This window comes from Physella acuta, unplaced genomic scaffold, assembly GCF_028476545.2.
Source record: "Physella acuta isolate Inbredline_101_S28 unplaced genomic scaffold, ASM2847654v3 ptg000265l, whole genome shotgun sequence".
Taxonomy (NCBI): domain Eukaryota; kingdom Metazoa; phylum Mollusca; class Gastropoda; family Physidae; genus Physella; species Physella acuta.
The window spans coordinates 1389298-1412351 of NW_026731784.1; the positions used below are offsets into that span (position 1 = coordinate 1389298).

Here is a 23054-nt window from a genome sequence, read left to right on the forward strand (position 1 = left end):
AAGACTATGTTTTACTTTCAGTTTGTAGTGCTAAAAATAAACATGACCTAAAATTAGTCACTTTATTAAAGTGTTAATTAATGGTGCTGAAAGGTACACAATACATGTTATTGAATGAGTTAATTAGGTGTAATGTTTAAGTGGTCTATTAAATTTTTGTGGACGTTAGCATCAGAGTTGGGAGGTTGATTTGGTTGTTGACATGTGACACGTGTGGACTGGGTGAGGACTGAGGGGGTGGGGGAGGGGTGTAATATTTTAAATATTTTCGGTCGCCATACATGGTAGGATAACCTTTTATTCGATATAATACAATTAATTTTGAAGCGTCTGATAACTAGCGCACCCGAATGTAAAAATATTATATTTAAAATGCATACGTCGTGTCATGCATAACTTGTGTTTTAAATATTACGTGTCTATATGTGTGGTGTATGTGTCAAGGAATATTATTTGATTTGGCCAATGGTTTATTTAAACATTATAATAAAACACAACTCGTATTACAACATTTTAAGCCCGATTATTTTAAAGAATGTATTAATTAGTAATTGGTTATTCTGTGGAGACAGGGTATACGCTAATATAGTTGTACAAATAGAACATGGCTTATACATGTATGTACACATGGAACCTGGTTTATACAATATGTATGTACAAATCGAACCTGGCTTATAAATGCATGTAAAATGAACACCTGGCTTATACCTTTTTTTGTTTTGATTTGGGTTGAGTGGTGTGGACTAATAACTGTTACTGAAATACATTTGAAAATTTAAAAACTAAATAATAATATAAGTAACTAATTAAGTTTGTGTAGCTGAAAAATTACCTAAAACAAAGCTACGATGTAAACGTTGTGATCACATTGTTGAATCCTTTTATTGTGTTAATAATGTATTAAAAATGTGCATGTATTTAAACATGTTTTTTTTATCACATTTTGCTTTAAAAATGTGTTAAGGGAAATAATTTCTAAGAATTCCTTTAGTTAAAAAAAGACAACAAAAAACAGTACAACAGTCAAAGCAAACTAAAAACATTTGCAATTCATTCAATATATTTTTTAAAAAAAATAGATTGTTATAAACAAATATTAATTTTTTTGCAGGTTTTCTAAAAGAAAAATATAATTGACTCATAATTTAAAATAATTAACGGTAGTAATATGTTTTAAAATTTAGTAGTAAAAATAAATGTTCAGTCTATATTACATTGAATCGCTGTCTCCTTTTGCAAGATATTATAAAAATTACAATTATTTTCACCACCCACCGCAACATCAATATCCAGAACTTATTTAAAGTTCTAAATCTTGTCTCTTTCCCCTCATCTTTCACACTGCAACCTTTTGAAAACTCAATGCGACCACTACAACACCCTTTCAACTAGTCAACTTAAGTTGTTTCCCTACATAGAAAATGCTTCACTGTCCCATTGACCCTCTCTGAAAAATTTCCTTTCCTCTCCCCACCCAGACTTCTGACACTTTCATTTGACCTTCACCCCTTTTACTGTCATCCTTTGCAATTTTTTTTTATAATCAAATACATGACATCATGTAAATATTCATTATGTACATTTGCAAAACCTTTCGTTTTCATTTGGTGTTCAAAATTATGTTAAAAAATTTGATGTTGATGTACTTGTTTTAATTGCAAATAAAAGTATTAAAAAAAAAAAAAAAAAAAAAAAAAAAAAAAAATACAATTATTTTCAAAATACACATACTTGCGCTTGCTACACTCAGTTAATGAATACAAATTCTCACGATTCTAGATTTAGTCTGGATCTAATATAGATCTAGATCTAGAATCTAGTCTAGATCTAGATCTAGTAGCTAGACCACACTAAAGAACTACTAAAACTAGGACAACAAGCCTTTATTTGAGTGTTTGCAAATTTGAAACAATCACCAAAAGATTATGAATCCACTTCAAAAAGGCAGCTCAGCCTTGCTAGACACAATGACATCATTAGGATTAATGTCTGAGTCTTCAGTCTACTCACAATCAAACACACGAGAATTGAAAATAGAAAGTGATATCTCTGTGACAAGCACACCTAGTGCAAGTCCATCTCCAAGTCCATTTCCCAGTCCCACTATAAATGGCAGTCACAGAGAAATATTCCATTCTGCATCAGCTGAAAAACAAGCATCATCACCAAAGTCTAGTAGAGGCAGTACACCAGAAAAACGATCATCATCTGAAAGAGAAAAGTCTTCAGACAGAGAGAAGACACCAGAAAATATGGGGAGTAAGAAAGATAGTCCTGCTATGGAAAAACCTACAACAACAAATTTAGCAGGAACATCTCAGGATAAAAAGCGCAAGTTAGAAATCACTGAAGATGAGATGAAACAGGTTGTAAAAAAACATCAAAAGCAAGAAGAAGAAAGAATGAAAATGCAGGTTCTGGTATCCAACTTCTCTGAAGAGCAATTAAATAGGTATGAAATGTATAGAAGAGCAACTTTTCCAAAAGCCGCAATAAAAAGATTAATGCAAAACATAACAGGGACCAGTGTATCACAGAATGTTGTTATTGCTATGTCTGGAATTTCAAAAGTTTTTGTTGGAGAATTTATTGAAACTGCTCTTGATGTGTTGGAAAAGTGGGGAGAATCTGGTCCATTACAGCCTAGACATTTAAAAACTAGACATTGTTAAAAAAAAAAAAAAGAAACAAAAGGCTTGAACAGCTGGTTGCAAATTGTTGTTGCCAGAAAGCTTATGTTTCAACTAAAGTTTATTATTTTATAATACTTGTGATATGAGCACAATACGACTTCCGTTTTTATTAAGGCTAGCAATATTCAAATAACTATGTAGAGTAAATGTGTCTTGCCACATCAAATCTAAACGTATCGATCCCTTCATTTGATATACATTGAAACCATGCAAAGCAATCACTTATTAGATCAACAAAAATAAATCATGATTAGTCTAGCTCTGGGGTCTCCAAACTACGGCCCGCGGGCCGGATGCGGCCCGCGATATCCCCTCATCCGGCCCCCGGAGATCCCTTTATACACGGAAAAACAATGTTTGTTGGAGGAGGCTGAGGAAAAATTCAAAATACACTGAAAATGTAGCATCGGTGCAAATAGCCATTGAAGTGATTGTGGCCAGTTGCCCAGCAAATCACCTCCCTCCTTAAAGACAAGTTCAAATAAGCATTTGCCCAAGGAAGAGTTTCGTCCAGGCATCTCTTCGGGAGGGGGGGGGGGGGAAGGGTGGGTTAGCCAACCCCCAAATATACCCCCCCCCCCTCGAACGAAATGAAATGTATATAGTTTATATAGAAAATATATACTTTAAACCGTGTCCGCCACCCCCCCCCCCGAAGAAAGTCTACCGCCCCCCCCCCCCCCCCCCCCCAGTATTTCAATGCCTACCCCGGAGAAAAAAGTCTGGAAGAAACACTGAGGAAGACCTTCCTAATATTGAAAAAAAGGTACCTTTCATATTTGGAAGAACATACAAACTTTATCAATAATGAAGTAGGCCTACGTGAAGAACAATTTGAGAACAAACATGGACCTCGAGTATGTTGTCGGTCTCCGACAGTGTTTCTTTCAGACTCTGTTCTCTGGTGTGGGTCATATATATATATATATATATATATATATATATATATATATATATATATATATATATATATATATATATATATATATATGATATATTTAATTTGATATATATAGTTGATATATAGTTATATTTGAAAGTTGATGCGGCCTCGGGTTGAAAAGTTTGGAGACCCCTGGTCTAGCTAGTGTAACACTGCCTCAATGGGGATGCTTATTACCCACTTAGGTGTTGTTGGCTATTGTTTGGCACTGTTGTCATAAAGGCAAATATACAGCTCGTTGTAAATTAAACAAAAACACTGACTCGTGTGGTTAACGTCAGCAATGTTGTGATGGTCTGATGATTTCATATGTTGTTTGGCTATTACTTTTAGGAACATATTACTTTATCAATAGCGTTTCAACCAACATCCAAACGTCACTTGATATGTAGAGCATAGTTATATGTGATTTTGAGTCGTTTTAAACCAAATTATTTACTGAATAAAACATTGTATCAGCTGAGTAAAATGTTTTAGTGTAGTGAGAGGCGAGCAGTCTGATTTAAAGGTAAACAAACGGGAGCTCCAGTTTTGATGATCCATGGTGACAAACCACGTCATAGTTCAGATACAACACTAGTCTTGTCGGATTTTAAAAAAGATCGGCCGAAGTTTAAATTTATTATTTTTGTTTTTAAAACAAAGTGTAACAACATGAATTCTTTGTTGTTGTGGGTTAGCTTTCATACAGGAATACAAGCAATAGTGGCAACTTCAAATGATGACTTTATTTACACTATATACAGTGAGAATGATAAATCCATAGTTATTCATGGTAAATCCATATTAGAAGATACTCAACAAGTACAGTCACAGTCACGACTCCAAGTCATGGAGACATCTTACATTCACTGCCACAGTTCAAGTCCCAAGTCCTAGCACACAACCCCCGTTCACCTTTTTGCTCTCCCTTTTATACGGTCCATTCTCTCCCCTTACGTACATGAGCGATCTCACCCAAAAACATGGGAAATACACATGACGATCGCTCAGACAGTCCTTCCGCTAGCCAGGTACTCTTCATTCATGCAACTTCATGTAAAACACAATATAATATAAACATACCTAATTATACAGTCTGTGACACGTCCCCCCTTCAAAAAAAATTTTGTGTAACAAAATTTATAAATACAATATTGGTAGGGCAGGACCATGTGCCAGACAACACATTTTTTTATACATCTCAAAAAACATGGAAAAAATACATTCTTAGTAGTTTGTAGACTAATGCACAAGCATTATGTGTAATATATTCAAATATGAGAAAGAAAAACATTTCAATTACCCAGTAATTGTAGTATAAACAAAACAAATGAGTTTAGTAAATTACCAAACTATAATACATAGTTGAAATTATCAAGGAATTAATTCAACTCATAATTTAAATAACTATATCCTATGTGGTAAAAAACTTCCTTAGCATCAAGGCATGTTATTACCACGCATGAGTAATATACTTTGTTGTCTCCCCTAGTTGACCCATTTCAGTCATATCTAGGTCACAACACAACATTCTTGCCTTTCACAGGTATTGACTAATACAATTCATCATTGAGACTTCCGTCTTATTGTTATGCGGAATAAATAGTCTCTAACTTTTACTTGATTTACTTTATTCACTGTTAATTAATAGTATAGAATAGGTTTAACATAATACAGTTTACAATCTTTTGAAATAGTACACAATTTATATTACTGATACAAATTGTTTGATATCCATATTTTACAGTTACAGACTGTATAATATTAATAAACTGTCAATTGATAATTTATCTTAGCATGCTCTATAGCATGAGTAATCGTTCTCGTGCAGTTGACGATGACCTGTATGCCATCTCTCCCTCAAATTGTAGCTTTTAGCTGTGCTACCATAATCATTTCCTAGATTTCGTGTAACTTGTGTTACTTCATTTGTTTTAATATTCTCCTCTGGTTTCTGAACAACGTCAGTAGTTATCTTGCTTTGTGTACGTTCGTTTGGTTCATCAACCAACTCAATATAAATATTATGGCATTGCTTTGGCCTCTCATAATATGTGTTGCGTCGGTAACTTCCATTAGTATACCTATTCACACTTTTGTTATTCTGATTTGAACTTGATACATTATTTCTTAAATTACTGTATTTCTCACATGACTTTCTGTGTACATAATTGTTTCTTCTCTGATTTGCCAACCTATGCCAACATTGATTTTGGTAATGACCTGTTTTTCCGCAGTAAAAACATCTAGATTTTGGCTTCTTGTAAACATGGTGACTGTATTCATAGTTTGCTAAATTTCTTTTTCTTTCATTCTGTGCATTAATGACATTAATGACATTCTTATTAACATGTTGACTGTATTCATAGTTTGCTAAATTTCTTTTACTTTCATTCTGTGCATCAATGACATTGTAGTTTCTAGTTACTGTTTTACCTTTCTTAACTTCCTTGTGCTTCTTTATTGATTCTAATTCACACATACATTTCTGTGTTAATTTCTCCATTTCTTTGTTAAATTTATTCTTGAGTTCTAGTATATCTTCTTTATAGTTTGACTCCAATTTTCGAAGTAAATCTTCAATAGGTATGTTCTCTTCATTCTGGCTTATTAAGTTCACTGATTCATTAAACATCATTAGTTTATCATGATTCCTGCCATTCTCCGATGGACTTATTAAATCATCACTGCCATTGACTGATGGGCTTATTAAATCATTTTGACTACCATTCTCTGATGGACTTGTTTCTTGTTGACTGCCATTCTCTGATGGACTTGTGATACAACTTTCAATAATATTCTCGTGTACCTGCGTATCATTTAATAAACAGTCAATCTTAAGACATTCTAATGTATCTGTCACCTTTAAATCATTATTAAGTTCAACCTCTGTTTTATCCTTGGGTTTCAATTCTTCCTGGACTATGTTACTCTGTTCTTCATTCCAAAGGTTGCCAATATTTACTTCTTCAAGTTCTGCTTTAAATTCTGTCTGTTCACTTTCTAATTTTGGTTCATTTGTGTCTGTTATAGCTTTCATTTCTAATAGTTCTTGTTTATATTCTAGTTCATGTAGGCCAACTTGTTTTTCCATAGTTTCAGCCCTATTATCTGCTCTCTGTTTTCTGTTTCTTTTTTTCCGCTTTCCTTTTGGTTGTACAGTCTCCTCTGCTTTATCTACTTCTGAAATGTCTTCTTCTTTATGCATGTCTGTAATAGCTCTTGATCTATTACACACTATTTCTATCACATCATCTAGTTCTCTCAATACATTTCCATGAGCTCGTCGGGGTTGGTCTGTTTCTTCGTCCCATGCTTCTTTTGCTTCTTCTATGTCTTTTTCAAGTCGATTGGTTGCCCAGGCTATCTGCTTGTTCATCTTCTTAATGCCTTGTGCCCTCGCCATTTCCATATATTCTTCCAGTTCTGTTTCATGCTTGTGCTTTCTGTCATCTTCTTCTCTTTTTGCTGCAATCTTCCTTTCATCATCTTCTATTTTCCAATTCCTTTCTTCTAACCTCCTAGCCCTCTCTTCTTCTTTCCTAGCCTTCTCTTCTTCTTTTCTCTCAGCTTTCTCTTTAGCAGCTTTTTCTTCTCTAGCCTTCTCTTCTTCTTTTCTCTCAGCTTTCTCTTTAGCAGCTTTCTCTTCATCTTTCTTTAGTAGTTCTTTTATAAATGCCAACCTGTCTTCCTTCGGAATGTCAAGTTCCTTCACAAGTGCTGTATATTTTTCAAAACTCGACATTTTGATATATTTTCTATGACATAAAATATAAATTCATTAGTTGACAATAGATAAATGTTAATTAATTTACAATACCCTTTCTTGGTTTCTGGCTTGTTTTAGTTGATTACAGACATCTGGTAATCCAAGAAAAGTTCATAGTACATATATACGTCCAAAAATAGTTCACTTTGTTGATTCCAAAAAGTTGAAAAAAATTCAAAATAGTTCTAGTAGCCTGTTACAGAGTAGAAATTTGTCCAGTTTTAGATAAGACATCTTTAGGAACAGTTTAGGAACAGTTACAAAAATAAACTTGATCTGCTAAATCCAAACAGTAGAAAAACTTGAACAGCTAATCCATATAGAAAAAACTTGAACAGCTAAATCCAAACAGTAGAAAAGAAACACTAAGACTTGATCGGCTAAATCCAAACAGAAAAAACACACAGACGATATTTACTCGACATTGGTGAGACAATATCGAAATAAGGTGATAAAAATTATCACGTTGATGACTTGACTTGAACAAGACGTCTGACTTGACTACAGCAACCCTTCTGACTTGAGTGTGGATAGATGACTTTCAAGAACTTGACGTACTTGGTAAACAGTGGAAGACCACAGACTGTAATATCTCCATTTCTGACATATGTAGCACCAATTCTTCAACCACTTGTGACATCATAAGTAACAGTAATACAATGTAGCAACATCACTTTATTGCCTCCACTTCTGACACAATATGTAACAACATGTATTCTTTGTTGTTGTGGGTTAGCTTTCATACAGGAACACGAGCAACAGTGGCAACTTGAAATGACAACTTTATTTACACTATGTACAGATAATTCCGTGGTACATCCATATTTGAAGATCAACTGATATAGGTACAAATAATAATCACGACTCCAAGTCATGGAGACATCTTACATTCACTGCCATCGTTCCAGTCCCAAGTCCTAGCACACAACACCCGTTCACCTTTTGCTCTCCCTTTTATTCACTACTTTCTCTCCCCTTACGTCAATGAGCGATCTCACCCAAAAACATGGATAAACACATGAGGATCGCTCAGACAGTCCTTCCGCTAGCCAGGTACTCTTCATTCATGCAACTTCATGTAAAACACAATATAATAAAGATACATAATAATACAGTCTGTGACAATAAATAATATAGATTTACAATTAGTAAGTCAGCATTCAGCTTTTCTCAAAAGTAAGTATGTCAATAAATAGCAGCAAAACATGATTTATTTTGACCGGCGAATGCACGTTTATTTCATTTACCGACATAAGCACTTTCTTTGCTTACCCTGACCGTGAGATCGTTTTAACAGATTGGGCGAACCACGTGACATAATTATCCAATCAGACGCTGAGATGTATTTAAACGTCACTGCCTTAGCCTGGTTTGTTATTTCCCTAATTCTATTTTTTTTGGAGGAATTAGACACCACCATTAAATATAAATTTAAAATAAATAGGCCTAAATGTATACATATAAAACACGTATAAGATCTTATGAGCGAACGAAGCTTTTGCTAAAGAATGCCCATTTATTGTATGTAGCCAATTCATTTTCAGAACATCAAATATCCTGTCGCTATACATTTTTATTTTTTTATTATTTGTTTTATTTTCTACTTTTTAGTGATTCGTAATTTATGAAGTAGACACGACAAAAAATATTAGCTTTAAAATACCACCAGTAGATCGCAATATCCGAAAGACGATTTTCTGCCCTGTGAAAGTAGACGTCAGGGACCACAATGTACAGACAAAACCATGCTGAGAAAACGAAGGATAGTTCTTTATCCTACTACCTCCCCTTAAATTCAAATAATTAAAAACGTTTTGTCTCCTCTTCCCCCTAATGTCCTTAACTAGATCTACTAGCTCTATGATTGTAAACATGTCGTGAACCACAGCTCATCAGACTGTTAGAGTGATAGCATCTAGCTAATTATCTCCTTTTCTGTTATTAAAAATAGTAATCTAACGAATGATTTATTTTGTTTCGAAAACGCTTAGTTAATTTTAAAGACAAATTAAACATCTAATTGAATTTAAAAATAGATAAACTTGTATTGTAATTGAAGTGAAGCGTATCTAGAACGTTTAAAAGAAATTGTGCATTAGAAGTGGGTTAAATTTAGGTAAAATATTTGAAACAAATCAGCAAACAAACAGACGTTGCAAACTAAAAGAAAAGCTTGCAAAACAAAAAAAAAATAAAATGCTATACCAATAAGCTTTTAAATTTGATGAAATGATAAGAAAATAAAACGGATCTAAAATTGGCCCCTGGCGTGTGCGAACGCTGGCTTTGATCTATCCACATGTCCGGATGGGATGGGGGGGGGGGAGGTGGGGGTCGAGGCGTGTATCTCAATTTCAATGTATTTCAATTTATTCAATTACGGTAACAATAGTAGTCACGAAGGCCTTTTTTTCCCATTGGCCGTTTTACAATCAACAAATAAAACAACAATTTAATAACAGCATTCAAAGCGATTGCATAGTAACGACATAGCAGTAACCTAGCACAAAAAAATGTGGAATAAAGTAATAATATTACATTGTTATGCTATAAAATGAGATAAAATAAGAATATAATAGATGAATGAGAAATGTTTCAATAATTGTTGTTTTAGTTTAGATTTGAATATGTTAAGTTTAAAAAGCGTCCTTGTATTAGCTGAAATCACTTTTTTTTAAATTAGGGAATTTCGTAAATTGTAGCTTTTGGCTTTTCCGTCGCAAAAGGTTGCAGACCCCTGCCCTAGGGGTGGGGGGTTTTTGGGTGAGAATTAGAATTATAGCTAATATGAATGTATTATTGTTAAAATATTTTTATTCGGAATAAAAGACAACAGCCAATCATTGATCAAGTTGAATAAATTGCTTGTATTAGAACAATGTATCCATTAAAGTCATTGTTTTCAAATTGTATAACCTGAGAGACTTTTGATGTATATTAGCTTGAATACACTTTTTTAATTTTTTCTAAAACCTTTAAATAGTTTTGTCTGATAATTCATACTGTTACCATTTTTGTTTTAAATATATCTTTCTAAAATTTACTAAAACCGACAGCTCAGTAATTTGCTTTGCGTTGTCTCCCTTGTAATTTTTTCCATATAAAAACAGTAAAGGTCTTTAGCAGAGATGCATTTAAATTTTTAAAAAAAATGTATTCCAGACAGTATCCTTACTGATTTAGAACTCTAACCAATGCAGTATACATTTTAATTGTAATGGTATAACTGTAAAATATGTGTATAAGGTTTAAATTGCGTTATTATTATTTTTTTTAAACTGTGAAACACCGCAACATTGATACAAAAATTTATCTCAGGTTAGGGGTGTCCATAAATGAAGTCACACTCTTAGGAGGAAAGTGGGGGGTCAGTAATTTTTAGACGGATTGATGAGGGGGAGGGGGTTTGTTCAGATGGTGTGACGTCATAATTTTGCATTATAAAAAGCGTTGCTAGAAAACGAATTTTAGCCGTTATTTCGCGTTTAAAAACGGTTTTAATAAATTATAAAAAAAAACATTGATTTAAACACTTTATGTTGACAGAGCTCACACAAGAAATGGGAAAACATCACTGTTTTAAGGAACATAGAACGGCAATCTTGAGGAAGGGGGATGGAGTTGTAGGCTGAGTGTGACGCCATTTTAGGGGCGGGGGGGGGGGGGGGGTCTGGATTTTTTTGACGATGTGTGACTAAGGGAGCGATGGGGGGGGGGGGGGGTAAAATTGTAAAAAATAACGTTAGGTCATTTATGGATGACCCCTAAAGAAGTGATTTTTTTTTTGCCTTGCTTAAGATGGAAAAATCAATCATTATAAAATGTAATTGACAGAAAAAAATTAGTGGTAAATATATAGTTATTCCTCAAACTTTAGAGATTTACAGTATCACTGAAAGGTAAATACACCATATATATATTTATGCATACTCGTAATGTCTAAAAGTAAAAGTGTTTTATCAAAAAAAGTATAAAGTGTGCATTCCTTTATATCTCTAAATATATTCCTAACAATAATAAAACGCACTGCATAGTAACAAACCAAATAATAAACAATATAATCACATATTCTATACGCGTGCTATATAACATTATATGCTTAATTTAAAAAAAATGTAATCATATTTTTGTAAACATATTTAAAATCAAATTCAAATGCAGTTTACAATATAACATTGGGACACTACTGCATACATGTACGCACATTATGTGGGTCGGACTTGAAATACAAAGTGTGACTGTAGACTCGTGTATGTCCTTTAATTAAATACATTACATTCTACAAACTTCTAGGATGTTATTGATTTGGCAAATATGTTGTTAACGCAGAACAACAAAGGAAAAGTACGGAGATGTTTCCACTAAATGGTGACTCAGGAGTTATACAAAACAAAATATGGCATCAATTCTAAGGCTTATGTAGTTTGTAAGACACAATGTTCAAAAGGAGATGGAATACTACGGCTCTATGAAAATGCCCTGTCCGACTTTGAGCACAGAATCGACCCCCCCCCCCCACCTCCTCTCTCTTGCTGAGCTATGTGTTTATGTTGTCCAACAATTACCAGATCCGAAACAAGCCATATACTTTCTTAAGAAACTGGAAGAGAAAGTTAAAGCCAGTGAAGAAGTCAAATGTTTTGTATATGACTACAATGGGTAAAATCTATCTCCGGAATAAATAATTTCCTCCACTGAAGACCCTAATGGAAGAGTGAGAGAAGATTTTTAATGATATAGATGGAGTGACCACAGTACATGGACGCTTCTATGAACTAACGAGCAACTATCATAAACTAATGGGCAACCATGCTCAGTACTATCAAGTGGCCCTTAGATTCTTAGGCTACACACATCTGAAAAACATGCCAAAAGCTGAGCAGGAAGAGATGACTTTTAATATTGTTTTATTTAGGAGCTGTAATAGGCGAGGGTGTATCCAATTTTGGTGAGCTCCTTGCCCATGATATCTTGGCATCCTTGAAGGGACATATAAAGAATGGCTGGTTGATCTTCTGTATGCCTTTAACAGCGGAGATATTGACAACATCATAGGACTGAAGGATAAATGGTCTACTCAGTCGGATCTGAAAGTCAATGAACTTGTAACTAGGAAACTAGATCAATCTGTTATGTTTGATGGAGATGACATTCCAAAGGCCAGCAACAGATACACAACGGACATTTGATAGTATTGTCCAGACTGTCAAAATTAACACAAATCTGGTTGAACTGTTAGTCATGAAAGCTGTGAGGCTTTGGTTAGTGAGATGATCTATTGATGAAATAGAACAGAAATGTCACATGACATGGGTACAGCCTAAATGATCGCAAACAGATTTCCGGCATGCAGAATCGCCTTGAGTTGTTTGGAAAAGATATTGGCTTGATGGAACGCCTGGTACAAACAACTACTCATGGTATTCTCAAATAATTGTTGAGCAAGTATTGCATTTTATCTTCCTTTTTTACTCTATTTGGTTTATATTGATTTTATTTTCCTTACCCATAAATAACTGCAAGTATATAAGTATAAATACAAGTAGCTTGCTTTATTTTATGTAAAAAAATAATAGTAAATTATGATTGTAAGTTTTGATACTTTGTCATGGAAATATATAATTTGGTCACTTATCATTTGTTTAAATGCCCGTAAAATACATTATAATTGAATAATTTTAAAAAAGTTCATTTTGACAAAGGAACAATTAACATAAGGGACAGTCGTAATGTTCAATACAATTATGTTCACCAGTGTGACTTGTTGGGATTAAAATGCATAACCTGTAGTCTTCAATCGACGTATAATATGTTGTCTACACTCGACACATAACATGTTGTCTTAAATCGACACATAACATGTTGTCTTCAATCGACATATATGTTGTCTACACTCGACACATAACATGTTGTCTTTAATCGACACATAACCTGTTGTCTTCAATCGACATATATGTTGTCTACACTCGACACATAACATGTTGTCTTCAATCGACACATAACCTGTTGTCTACATTAGACAGAGAGAGAAAGATATTGGTGTGAGGGGATATGTTTTGGTACACTCTATCAAATGTAATTTATTTGATTGTGTGCCGGGGGGGGGGCACATTTAAGTGTGATGGAAAATACATTTTTTTCGGACGGATTCATTGCAGTTGTGTTTTATTTTCAACTGTATTAAATAACACTGTCAGTTATCAAGTACCAAAAGACATTCATTAAATTGAAATGAATTTTAAGTGACAGCATTTAATCTACACCAGACACACTGACAGACAAACAGACAACCAAACAAGCACCGTATTTCCGTCTTTACTTAAATCTATAGAAAAGCTATTGGTTAAAAAAATTTGACTTTCTGAATTATGATAAATTAAAGATAGCTCCAACGTTTGGTAAAAAATTGAGTGCAAAAAATGTGGAGTACACAATTTCATATATATTGTTTTGTTTTTTCTTACGTTTTGTAATTGTAATTTATCGAAGGTAGAAAATTAACCACTCGTACATGAAAACAAAAACATTAAAAAAATATATATTTTTTTTTTAACTTCAAACTTTGACTTTCAGTTAATTAAATAAAACGTAAATGAAAACACATAATTAAGTTGCGTCTCTTCATTTATTTGACTGAAGTAAATCGATGCACCGAAATAGTTCATTGTACAGTTTAAACCACAGTTGTTAGTTAATTCACGTTTTTAATCGACACGTTTTGATCTTTGAGTTTATGACTGTCAGATTCTGATAATAAAGTAAATTGTATTAAAATCATTAGCCATCATGTAGAGAATAGTGGCACTGGCAGCAATATCATCCAACACTTACTAAAACATATTTTTTCCACATTGTAAACGTAGTTGTACACAACCTCAGCCATTCATTCCCCCGTGTAGCTACCCATGTCTAGGGAAGTTAAAAAAAACGTGTAACGGGTAGCTCATCATCTGGTGAAACATACCTCACAATCACAGTCAGCTTATCAATTTTAGGCCGTTTTTACGGTTCTTTAATTACACATGGTTTATTCTTAATTAGTCAAACTGTGTTTAAAAAAATTAAAAAAAAATAAAAATAAAAAAATTGCAGTAACGTCTATTCCTAATTCTCTTGTTTGGCTAGAAAGAAAATTATTTGCTGTTGTTGAGTCATTTTGGGGCTTTTTTTTTTTTTTTTTTTTTTTTTTTTTTTTAATATCACTTTTTATACAAATCTTTTCATTTTTTTTTAAACTGTGAAACACCGCAACACTTAAGAAGGTGTTTGTCGCAAATACGTTTTTGTAAAACGGGCTTCCAGCAAACGGCGTTCGGGCAATCGAAATTCGTTAATGTTTTTTTTTTTTTCTGAATTTGTCATAAGCCGATTGAGAAGAAAAGTATCTCGGGATAGGGGTGTCCATAAATGACGTCACACTGTTAGGAGGAAAAGGGGGGCGGGTCCGTAATTTTGCGACGGTTTATGATGAGGGGGAGGGGGTTGTTTTTTCATTGTAAAAAGCGATGCTAGAAAACGAATTTTAGCTGTTATTTCTCGTCAAAAAATGTTTTAATAAATTGAAACAAAATTAATTAAAACACTTTATGTTGACAGAGTTCAGACAAGAAACGGGAAAATATAACTGTTTTAATGAGCATTTAACGGCAATTGTGATGGGGGCGGTGGGAGGTTGTCTGATGTGTGACGTCATTTTAGGGGGGGTCTGGCTTTTTGTGACTATTTGTGACTAAGGGGAGTGGAGGTGGGGGGGGGGAGGTAAAAATTCTAAAAAAAAAGCGTTAGGTTATTTATGTATGACCCCTAAAGAAGCAATTTGTTTGTTTTTTTTTTGCATTGTAAAAAATGAAAAAAATAATTACAAAATGTGATTGAGAGAAAATTTAAACCAGACAATTATATGAACAATGATATTATTCAAAAATGTAGTGGTAAAATCTATAGTTATTCCTCAAACGTTAGAGATTTACAGTATCACTAAAAGGTAAATACACCATAGATAAATGTATGCATACTCGTAATGTCTAGGCCTCGTACAAACTATAAGTAACCATAACATAACTGTTTAACTAACTCTATCATATATTTTTGTGTAAAAAGAGAAATTTAAAAACTAAAACTGTTGTGTCAAAAAATTATAAAGTGTGCATTCTATCATATCTCTAAATATCATCCTAACAATAATAAAACGTATTACATAGAAACATAGCAAATAATAGAATCAATTTTTTTTCAATTCAAGTGCTGCAACATTCTATACACAATTAAAATGAAATCTTGTTAATTTATTTTTAATGAGAATATTCAAAATCAAATTCAAACTCAGTACAAAATATAACATATTACAAAATACATACATTTTTGTAACTTATTTGGGTCGGCCTTGAAACACATTGCGTGACTGTAGACTCCTGTATGTCCTTTATTTAAATACATTATACAAGAATGACTTCATGCATGCTAATTGATTTTGCAAATATGTTTTTATCTGTGGGGATAAGTTCTCACTGTTTATACAATCATATTTCTTTGTGTTTATAAGCTTTATATTATTGCAAAAATCTGTGATTTTTATTTAAAGCCCATTTTTTTTCTGTTTTACTGATTGGTCACAGTGAAGTCATTTTAATTACTGAATGGTTAATTAATATAGAGCTTTATAATTATCAATACCACAAATAGTTTACATCGTGCGGCGTCAATTCGGCCAATGACGAAACGGCCCCGTCAAAACGACCCCGACAAAACGACCCCGTCAAAACGACCCCGTCAAATCGGCCCCGTCAAAAGGGCCAGCGACATATGGACCCCGTCATATAGGCTCCCGACAAATAGGCTCCCGTCATTTAGGCTACCGACAAATAGGCTCCCGTTATATAGGCTCCCGACAAAAGGGCTCCAGTCAATAAGGCTCCTGACAAATAGGCTCCCGTCATTTTGGCTCCCGACATATAGTCTCCCGTCATTTAGTTTCTCCACAAAACGGCCCCCGTCATTACGACTCCCGACAAATAGGCTAGCGTCATTTTGGCTCCCGACAAAAAGGCTCCTGTCAATTTGGCTCCAGATAAAAGGACCACTGATACTGTGGCGTAGCTACCGTAAAGCTAGCGTAAGCAAGGCATGGGGGCCTAAGGCACATAGGGGCCCTTTTCCCTCATAAAAAAATTAAAACTTTTACAATGGAATTTTAATATTTGTTACATATAAATAATTTTAAAAAAGAAAAAGGTTAAAAGTTCCAAAAAGCCCCCCCCCCCCACCGTTTCGGCAGTGGGATTCAGTGTTTGTGGGTCAAACAGAGCCCAATCGTTATAATAACACTACAGGCGATATCACTTTGTCGTGCAAGACATTGAGAGAATCAGCCTATAAATAAACTTTTTAGCAGTAGTAGGCAAGCATAATAATATAGTATAAATACCAAATCAGGACATAAAATACAAAATGTTGCCTTCAGAATATATATATATATATTAAAAAATATCCATCGTAAGTAGAAGTTGATCTCTTCGTTTAACTCCTCTGTAGCCTAACGCAGAGGCGTAGCGAAGAAGAGGCGGGGGGTGCGGACCGCAACGGGTGACACCATTTAGGGGGGGGGGAATGACACCAAAGGCAAAAAATTGTAAAATTTAAATTTATAGAATAAAATTCTATTTTTCAGATCCATTAGTTAAATTTAAATAGTCTTCTAAGTACAAATCGAAAATTATATCAAGAGGGGGGGGGGGGGGGGGGGGACACCACGACGTAAACGTAAACTATAAAGAAAACAATGCTACATCCAACTGTATTATAAACAGACTGTAGATAAACATCGTTACTCTTAAGTCAGCAGTGATTAAAGCTTAAACAAGTACGTATACCAGTATGTGGCATATATATAAATTTTAGGCCTATGTAGGCCCACACACACACACACACACACACACATATATATATATATATATATATATATATATATATATATATATATATATATACATATATATATATATATATATATATATATATATATATATACATATATATATATATATATATATATATATATATATATATATATATATATATATATATATATATATATATATATATATACATATATATATATATATATATATATATATACATATATATATATATATATATATATATATATATATATATATATATATATATATATACATATATATATATATATATATACATATATATATATATACATATATATATATATATATATATATATATATATATACATGTATATATATATATATATACATATATATATATATATATATATATATACATGTATATATATATATATATATACATATATATATATATATATATATATATATATATATATATATATATATATATATATATATATATATATATATATATATATATATAATATATATATATATATATATATATATATATATATATATATATATATATATATATATATATATATATATATATATATATATATATATATATATATATGCTTTGTTTCCTGAGAGGGGGTGACAATACGAAGTGCCGCACCGGGTGAGACCCGACCTAGCGACGCCACTGGCCTAACGGCTGACGAAGGGGCCCACTGATAATTTTTGCATAGGGGCCCACAAATCCTAGCTACGCCACTGCACTGACAATACCGTTTCTGTAGAGACTAAGTCTCCCGGCAAAGCGGTCTCATTGAATATCACATCTGCCAGTGGGACACCTTCATCAATATTCTTTAGAGTTAGCTTATCCAACACTCTTATGTAATACAACGTATGCATCTCTTGTTCGGCAGGCCTTATTTTTATAATAGTTTATCTATTATAAAATATAGTATGTTTTAATTTAAGGGTCATCTATCTATGACATCCATAATTGAGTCGGTTATAGGCTGTTCCAACTCATTGTGTGGGGAGAAGGGTCCACGCTGTACCTTCCTAACTGCAATATGCTTGTACAGGGGCGTAGCGAGGGGGGGGGGGCGGGGTGCGGACCGCACCGGGTGACACCATTTAGGGGGGTGACACCAAGGCAAAAAATAGCAAAATATATAGAGAAAAAGTTGAGGGGGGGTGTAAATCGAAAGTTTGGGGGGGGGGGGGGGTGCAAATCGAAAACTTGAAAGTTTGTCCACGGGAAGGGTCGCAACGCCTCTGGGGTGGTGACACCATTAAGTGCCGCACCGGGTGACACCCGACCTCGCTACGCCACTGTACTTGTAGGTTATCAAAACAAAATGCTGTTATCATGTTAACATCATGTATATGATACATTTACACTTCTGTGCTCGCTTTTAAGCAACAGATCTTTTCTGTAGTAAATTAAACATTATCAAAACTTTAGAATTGGTGGAATTTAGCTGTTAAGGGCTCGATTTGTTTGTGAATTAATGTTGGTTTATGAAAAAATAATTTCATTCGGGCATTAAAAAGAGGTTATGGTGGTATTGGAGGTAGGACACAATGGTTACTTTTATGCCAATAGTGGTCATATCATTCATTTTTCTGGAGCCAATATGTCGGGAGTCATTTTGTCAAAAGCCAATATGTCGGGAGCCCAATTGCCGGGAGCCAATATGTCGGGAGCCCATTTGCCGGGAGCCCATTTGTCTTGAGCCCTTATGTCGGGAGCCAATAAGTCGGGAGCCGCTTTGTCGGGAGCCAATATGTCCTGAGCCTATTTGTCAGGGGTTAATATGTCGGGAGTCCATTTGTCGGGAGCCTAAATATCGGGAGCCCATTTGTCGGGAGCCTATATGTCGCAAGTCAATATGACGGGAGCCCATTTGACGGGAGCCAATAAGTCGGGGCCCTTTTGACGGGGCTATTTTGACGGGGTCGGTTTGTCGGGAGTCGATTTGACGGGGTCGTATTAACGGGGCCGTTTTGACGGGGCCAATTTGTCCCGGGCCGTTTTGACAGGGCACCGTTTACATAATATATAATAACATTTCACTTTTCAAATGAATGGTTCTCTAAAAATTGTTTGAGGATAATTTAACCTGGCGTATGTCATGAGATTTAATAATGTGTTCTTTCAAAACACTATTGTTATAACATCATATTATGCAAACTCTGTTTTTCAATATTTAATGGGATAAGCTACATCCAGAACGGGATTATCGTGGTGTGTTGTACGGCTATCACGAAAGTCTCGAGTTGGGATCACGGTATAGAGTCCATGAACAGCCGAACTCCACTTCACCTTCCTCAGCACAAGCAGGCTTGTTACTTCGAATGGAATAATTAGCCACTTGTTAATTTATTTAAATAAAAAAACTACTTTCTCCTCATTGAGTTGAGCCTTGCACCGTGGCTTGAAAAGAAGATATCTCATAATTACAAATTTACTATAAAATATTATCACGGTTATACATTTTAACATACGGAAAAAACTTCGTATTTTCTTTAAAAGTACACAAAAATATACACTTTTCTGTATTAGAATAATTATTTCAATCAAAGCCTATTTAGAAACAGTAGTAAATGTAGTTATATTTGCCTCTCTATATTGTAAATTATTTTTGTTTTATTAAAATATATTATATCAGAAGCTATTTCCCTTAAACCTGCAGTAAAAGCAATGGGAAGTGATGAAAAGCACTCGTTTTTATTTTCTCGTATATAGGAAGTATAGAGAAAGTCTTGAAATCGTGCTAAGATAATCGAGATTTTTACAAATCTCGATTTTTTACACCTCACTGATATACGAATATTCGAGAAAGTTTAGGGGAGATCACTCCAGGTTTATTTTTTTGTTTAATAAATGTGCATTTATTTAAATAGCTGTCTATGAGTAGAAAAGTTTAGTTGTTTCTTTTCGACTAAATCAAACACACCAACTCTTGATCTGCTGACCGTCCCACGTGACTGGTCAGTTCGTTGTACTGTTATTATATTATTTCTGCCTGATCTATTATCTATAACAGATTGCTAACTTTCTATATATTAAAGTTGTTTTTTTCTTTTTTTTTTTTTTTTTTTTTTTTGATGCTATAAAAGGTTTTATTAATTTCACATTCATTAACATTAAAATACAACACTACATCTTCTTGAACATATTTTCAACATACACCAGCCTCACCACTATTATACCAGTATTCATGTTTCTATCACACAATGCTGTGTGTAAAAGAAACTCACAAAAAAAGATAGAAGTGCATTCTGCGTTTCTTACAACTAAAACTATATAACGAACTTAATAAAATTATCAATGCTCTTAGTCCTATTTAGAATTAGTTGTAAATAAAATCTATAAATATTTCAGCCAGGACAACTGAGCATTGGTTGTTAAATTTAGAACTATTGAATAAAAAAAAAGTATGCTATTTTAAAATCTGAAAAACAAATTATTTTAAATTTAAATAAATCATTTTAGACTGGGATTTTACACTTTTGGGAAAAGGAAATATTTTGTATCCTTTTAACTTGTGAAACATCATTTGCAAAGATTACATTCATGCTTTCTTAGAGATTTTTTCCAAATTTATGTTTCAATTTCTTTAAATCAACCTTGGAATCAGTCTCCACCTTGGCCTTTTTCTTTGCTGGTTCAGTGGATTCTTCTGGTGCAATAAAGGATTTATCTCGCTTCTGTTGCCTGTCTTGCTTTGATTGTTTCTGTTTCTGCTTTTTCAATTCTGCCTTACGTTGTCTTCTTTCATTCTCTTTAAGGAAGTACTAACCAGACGCAAGCTCTTCATCAATTTTAGATTCAGGCTGTGGGGGTGGGAATGGAGTATACTCCTTCTTCTTTCTTTTCTTCAATGGCTGCTTACGTTTACTTATATTTTTACTCTTGTACTGAGGTAGATACGGTTCCCAGTTTATATTCCGCATTTCAGGATTTTTGGCAAGGTCATGCTTTTCCATAATAGTACGAGTAACAAAAAAAGGGTGTATATTTTTCATACAGTCTTCAACAATTGTGCGTACTTCCTTAAGATCCTTATGTGGCCCTAAGTCAGCAACTGTGTTACCCTGAACTGCAACATAGCAATCAGTCAGGCATTCAGTTGCTTTAAGGGTTGTACCTCCTGGGCCAATAAGCCGCTTGCGCCGTTTAATAAACCTTTCTTTTTTTTCCACCATGGAGCCTATTTTTATTATATCACAAGCAACATCATCATCTAGAATCCTTTTAGCCTGCTCTAGATCAACACTACGAGCTAGCAATGTAATTAGGTCCCTGGCTTTGATAATAATGTATGGATCGTAAGTTTTTCTCGTTGTTTTTACACTAAGACTGCCTTTAATGAGGTCCATCTCTGGTTCAACGCCATGTTCATTGAGCACTTCTTTCACCAATGGCTAAACTTTTGACAAGTAGCTTTCACGATATTTTGTTCAAGTTGACTTTTATACAAACAAGATTTGAAGAAGTTATTTCAGAAATGCCTTCAGAAATTAAAAATTTAACGCTGAAAGAATTTTCTGAGGCTGGTGGCACATATGATTCAGTATTGGCGCATTGTAGGAAACAAAAGAGGCTTGCTCAGTTAGATAATGAGTTATGGAAACCTGTCAAGGGTAATGCTGAATATCTTGAATGCATTGATGAAGAAGGTGAAGAGCCAACTAAGCAATCTGATCTGGCAAAAAAAACTCCCTCATCCAAACCAAAGCGTCAGGGGAAAAATTCAGCAATGCCCCCTCCTACTAACAAAAATTCAGTTTTAAGACAAGTAACTCCTTCAACTCGAATGAGAACTAGATATGGCCAAACACCTTTAATAACACCCAAGTTTGACCCAAACCTTCCCCTTACACCTGAAAATATTCGAGATGTCAAACCTGGTGAGAGGCTGATGTCTTTAGCAGGAAGTCCTGTCCAGGTGGAAAAAGTAAATAAAAAAGTGTATGATGTAGTGGACAAGAAAGAAATAGCCAGTGGGTGGACGGACATCGCAGGCGTAGAGCTGTCTCCAAGCACGGTCGGCAAAATGCTGCAGTTTGTTTCAAACGCTATCAAAGAGACATCGTGAAGGTGGAGTTTAGCGGGGTAACTGTTGGCTCTTTGGTTTTAGGAACTGAACCATGTACAAATTTGTATGAATGAATCGTTTGCTTTTATACTAAGATTTGTAGGTGCGATGTGTATGATAAATTAAGTGTATAATATGGGATAATTATTTGTACATATTTGTTAAAAGATACATGATCAGCCAATTTGTTTATAATATGCTGACTGTGTAAGTGTACACAGCTCTGTTCAATTCTATTTATCTCTCATTTCACATTACAACGCATCTTTGTTGTCACATGATCAATTAATTTTAATATTAAATTAGCGTGCAATTTTCTTGTAACCACGGCTACTAATTTTGAAATATTTGTGGGTCAGGTTCCCTGAAGCTTTTAATTTTTAAATTTAAAGTTTAACAGAAATAAGAAAAACCAGAACAGCAGTAGCTGTTTACTTTTATTATGTTGTATTCACCATTTAAATTTGTAGGTAAAAATAGCTATGTTGCATTTGTTCAGACTGGCTAGATTTTGTTTGCTGTTTTAAATTCCTAATAGGTTGTTAACATTAACACCTGCCATTATTTATTACCTTGTCTACTACAGTCCCCTCCCCTGCCATCTTTGACCCACCTTATGTTGTACCATACATTCTGGCCAAATGCCCAGCCTCCCCCTGCCTC

The 23054-nt window shown here is 34.0% G+C and overlaps 2 protein-coding genes and 1 pseudogene across 2 annotated transcripts; 2 read left to right on the plus strand and 1 right to left on the minus strand.

The window, feature by feature from the left end:
- The first annotated feature begins 1900 nt into the window (after positions 1–1900).
- LOC131939170 (transcription initiation factor TFIID subunit 11-like) lies at positions 1901–2672 on the plus strand. The gene has a single exon (XM_059297364.1). It carries the CDS (start codon positions 1926–1928, stop codon positions 2670–2672), a length of 747 nt encoding a protein of 248 aa, XP_059153347.1. The 5' UTR covers positions 1901–1925.
- Positions 2673–20635: 17963 nt separating this feature from the next.
- Positions 20636–21747, minus strand: LOC131939171 (KRR1 small subunit processome component homolog; annotated as a pseudogene).
- A 21-nt stretch (positions 21748–21768) lies between these two features.
- Positions 21769–22801, plus strand: LOC131939179 (uncharacterized). Its single transcript, XM_059297369.1, has one exon. The coding sequence runs from the start codon at positions 21801–21803 to the stop codon at positions 22389–22391; it is 591 nt and encodes a 196-aa protein (XP_059153352.1). The 5' UTR covers positions 21769–21800; the 3' UTR covers positions 22392–22801.
- The last annotated feature ends 253 nt before the right edge of the window (positions 22802–23054 follow it).

Coding starts and splice junctions, on each gene's coding strand:
- LOC131939179 (XM_059297369.1), top strand. CDS start 21,801: ATGCCTTCAGAAATTAAAAATTTAACGCTGAAAGAATTTTCTGAGGCT.
- LOC131939170 (XM_059297364.1), top strand. CDS start 1,926: ATGAATCCACTTCAAAAAGGCAGCTCAGCCTTGCTAGACACAATGACA.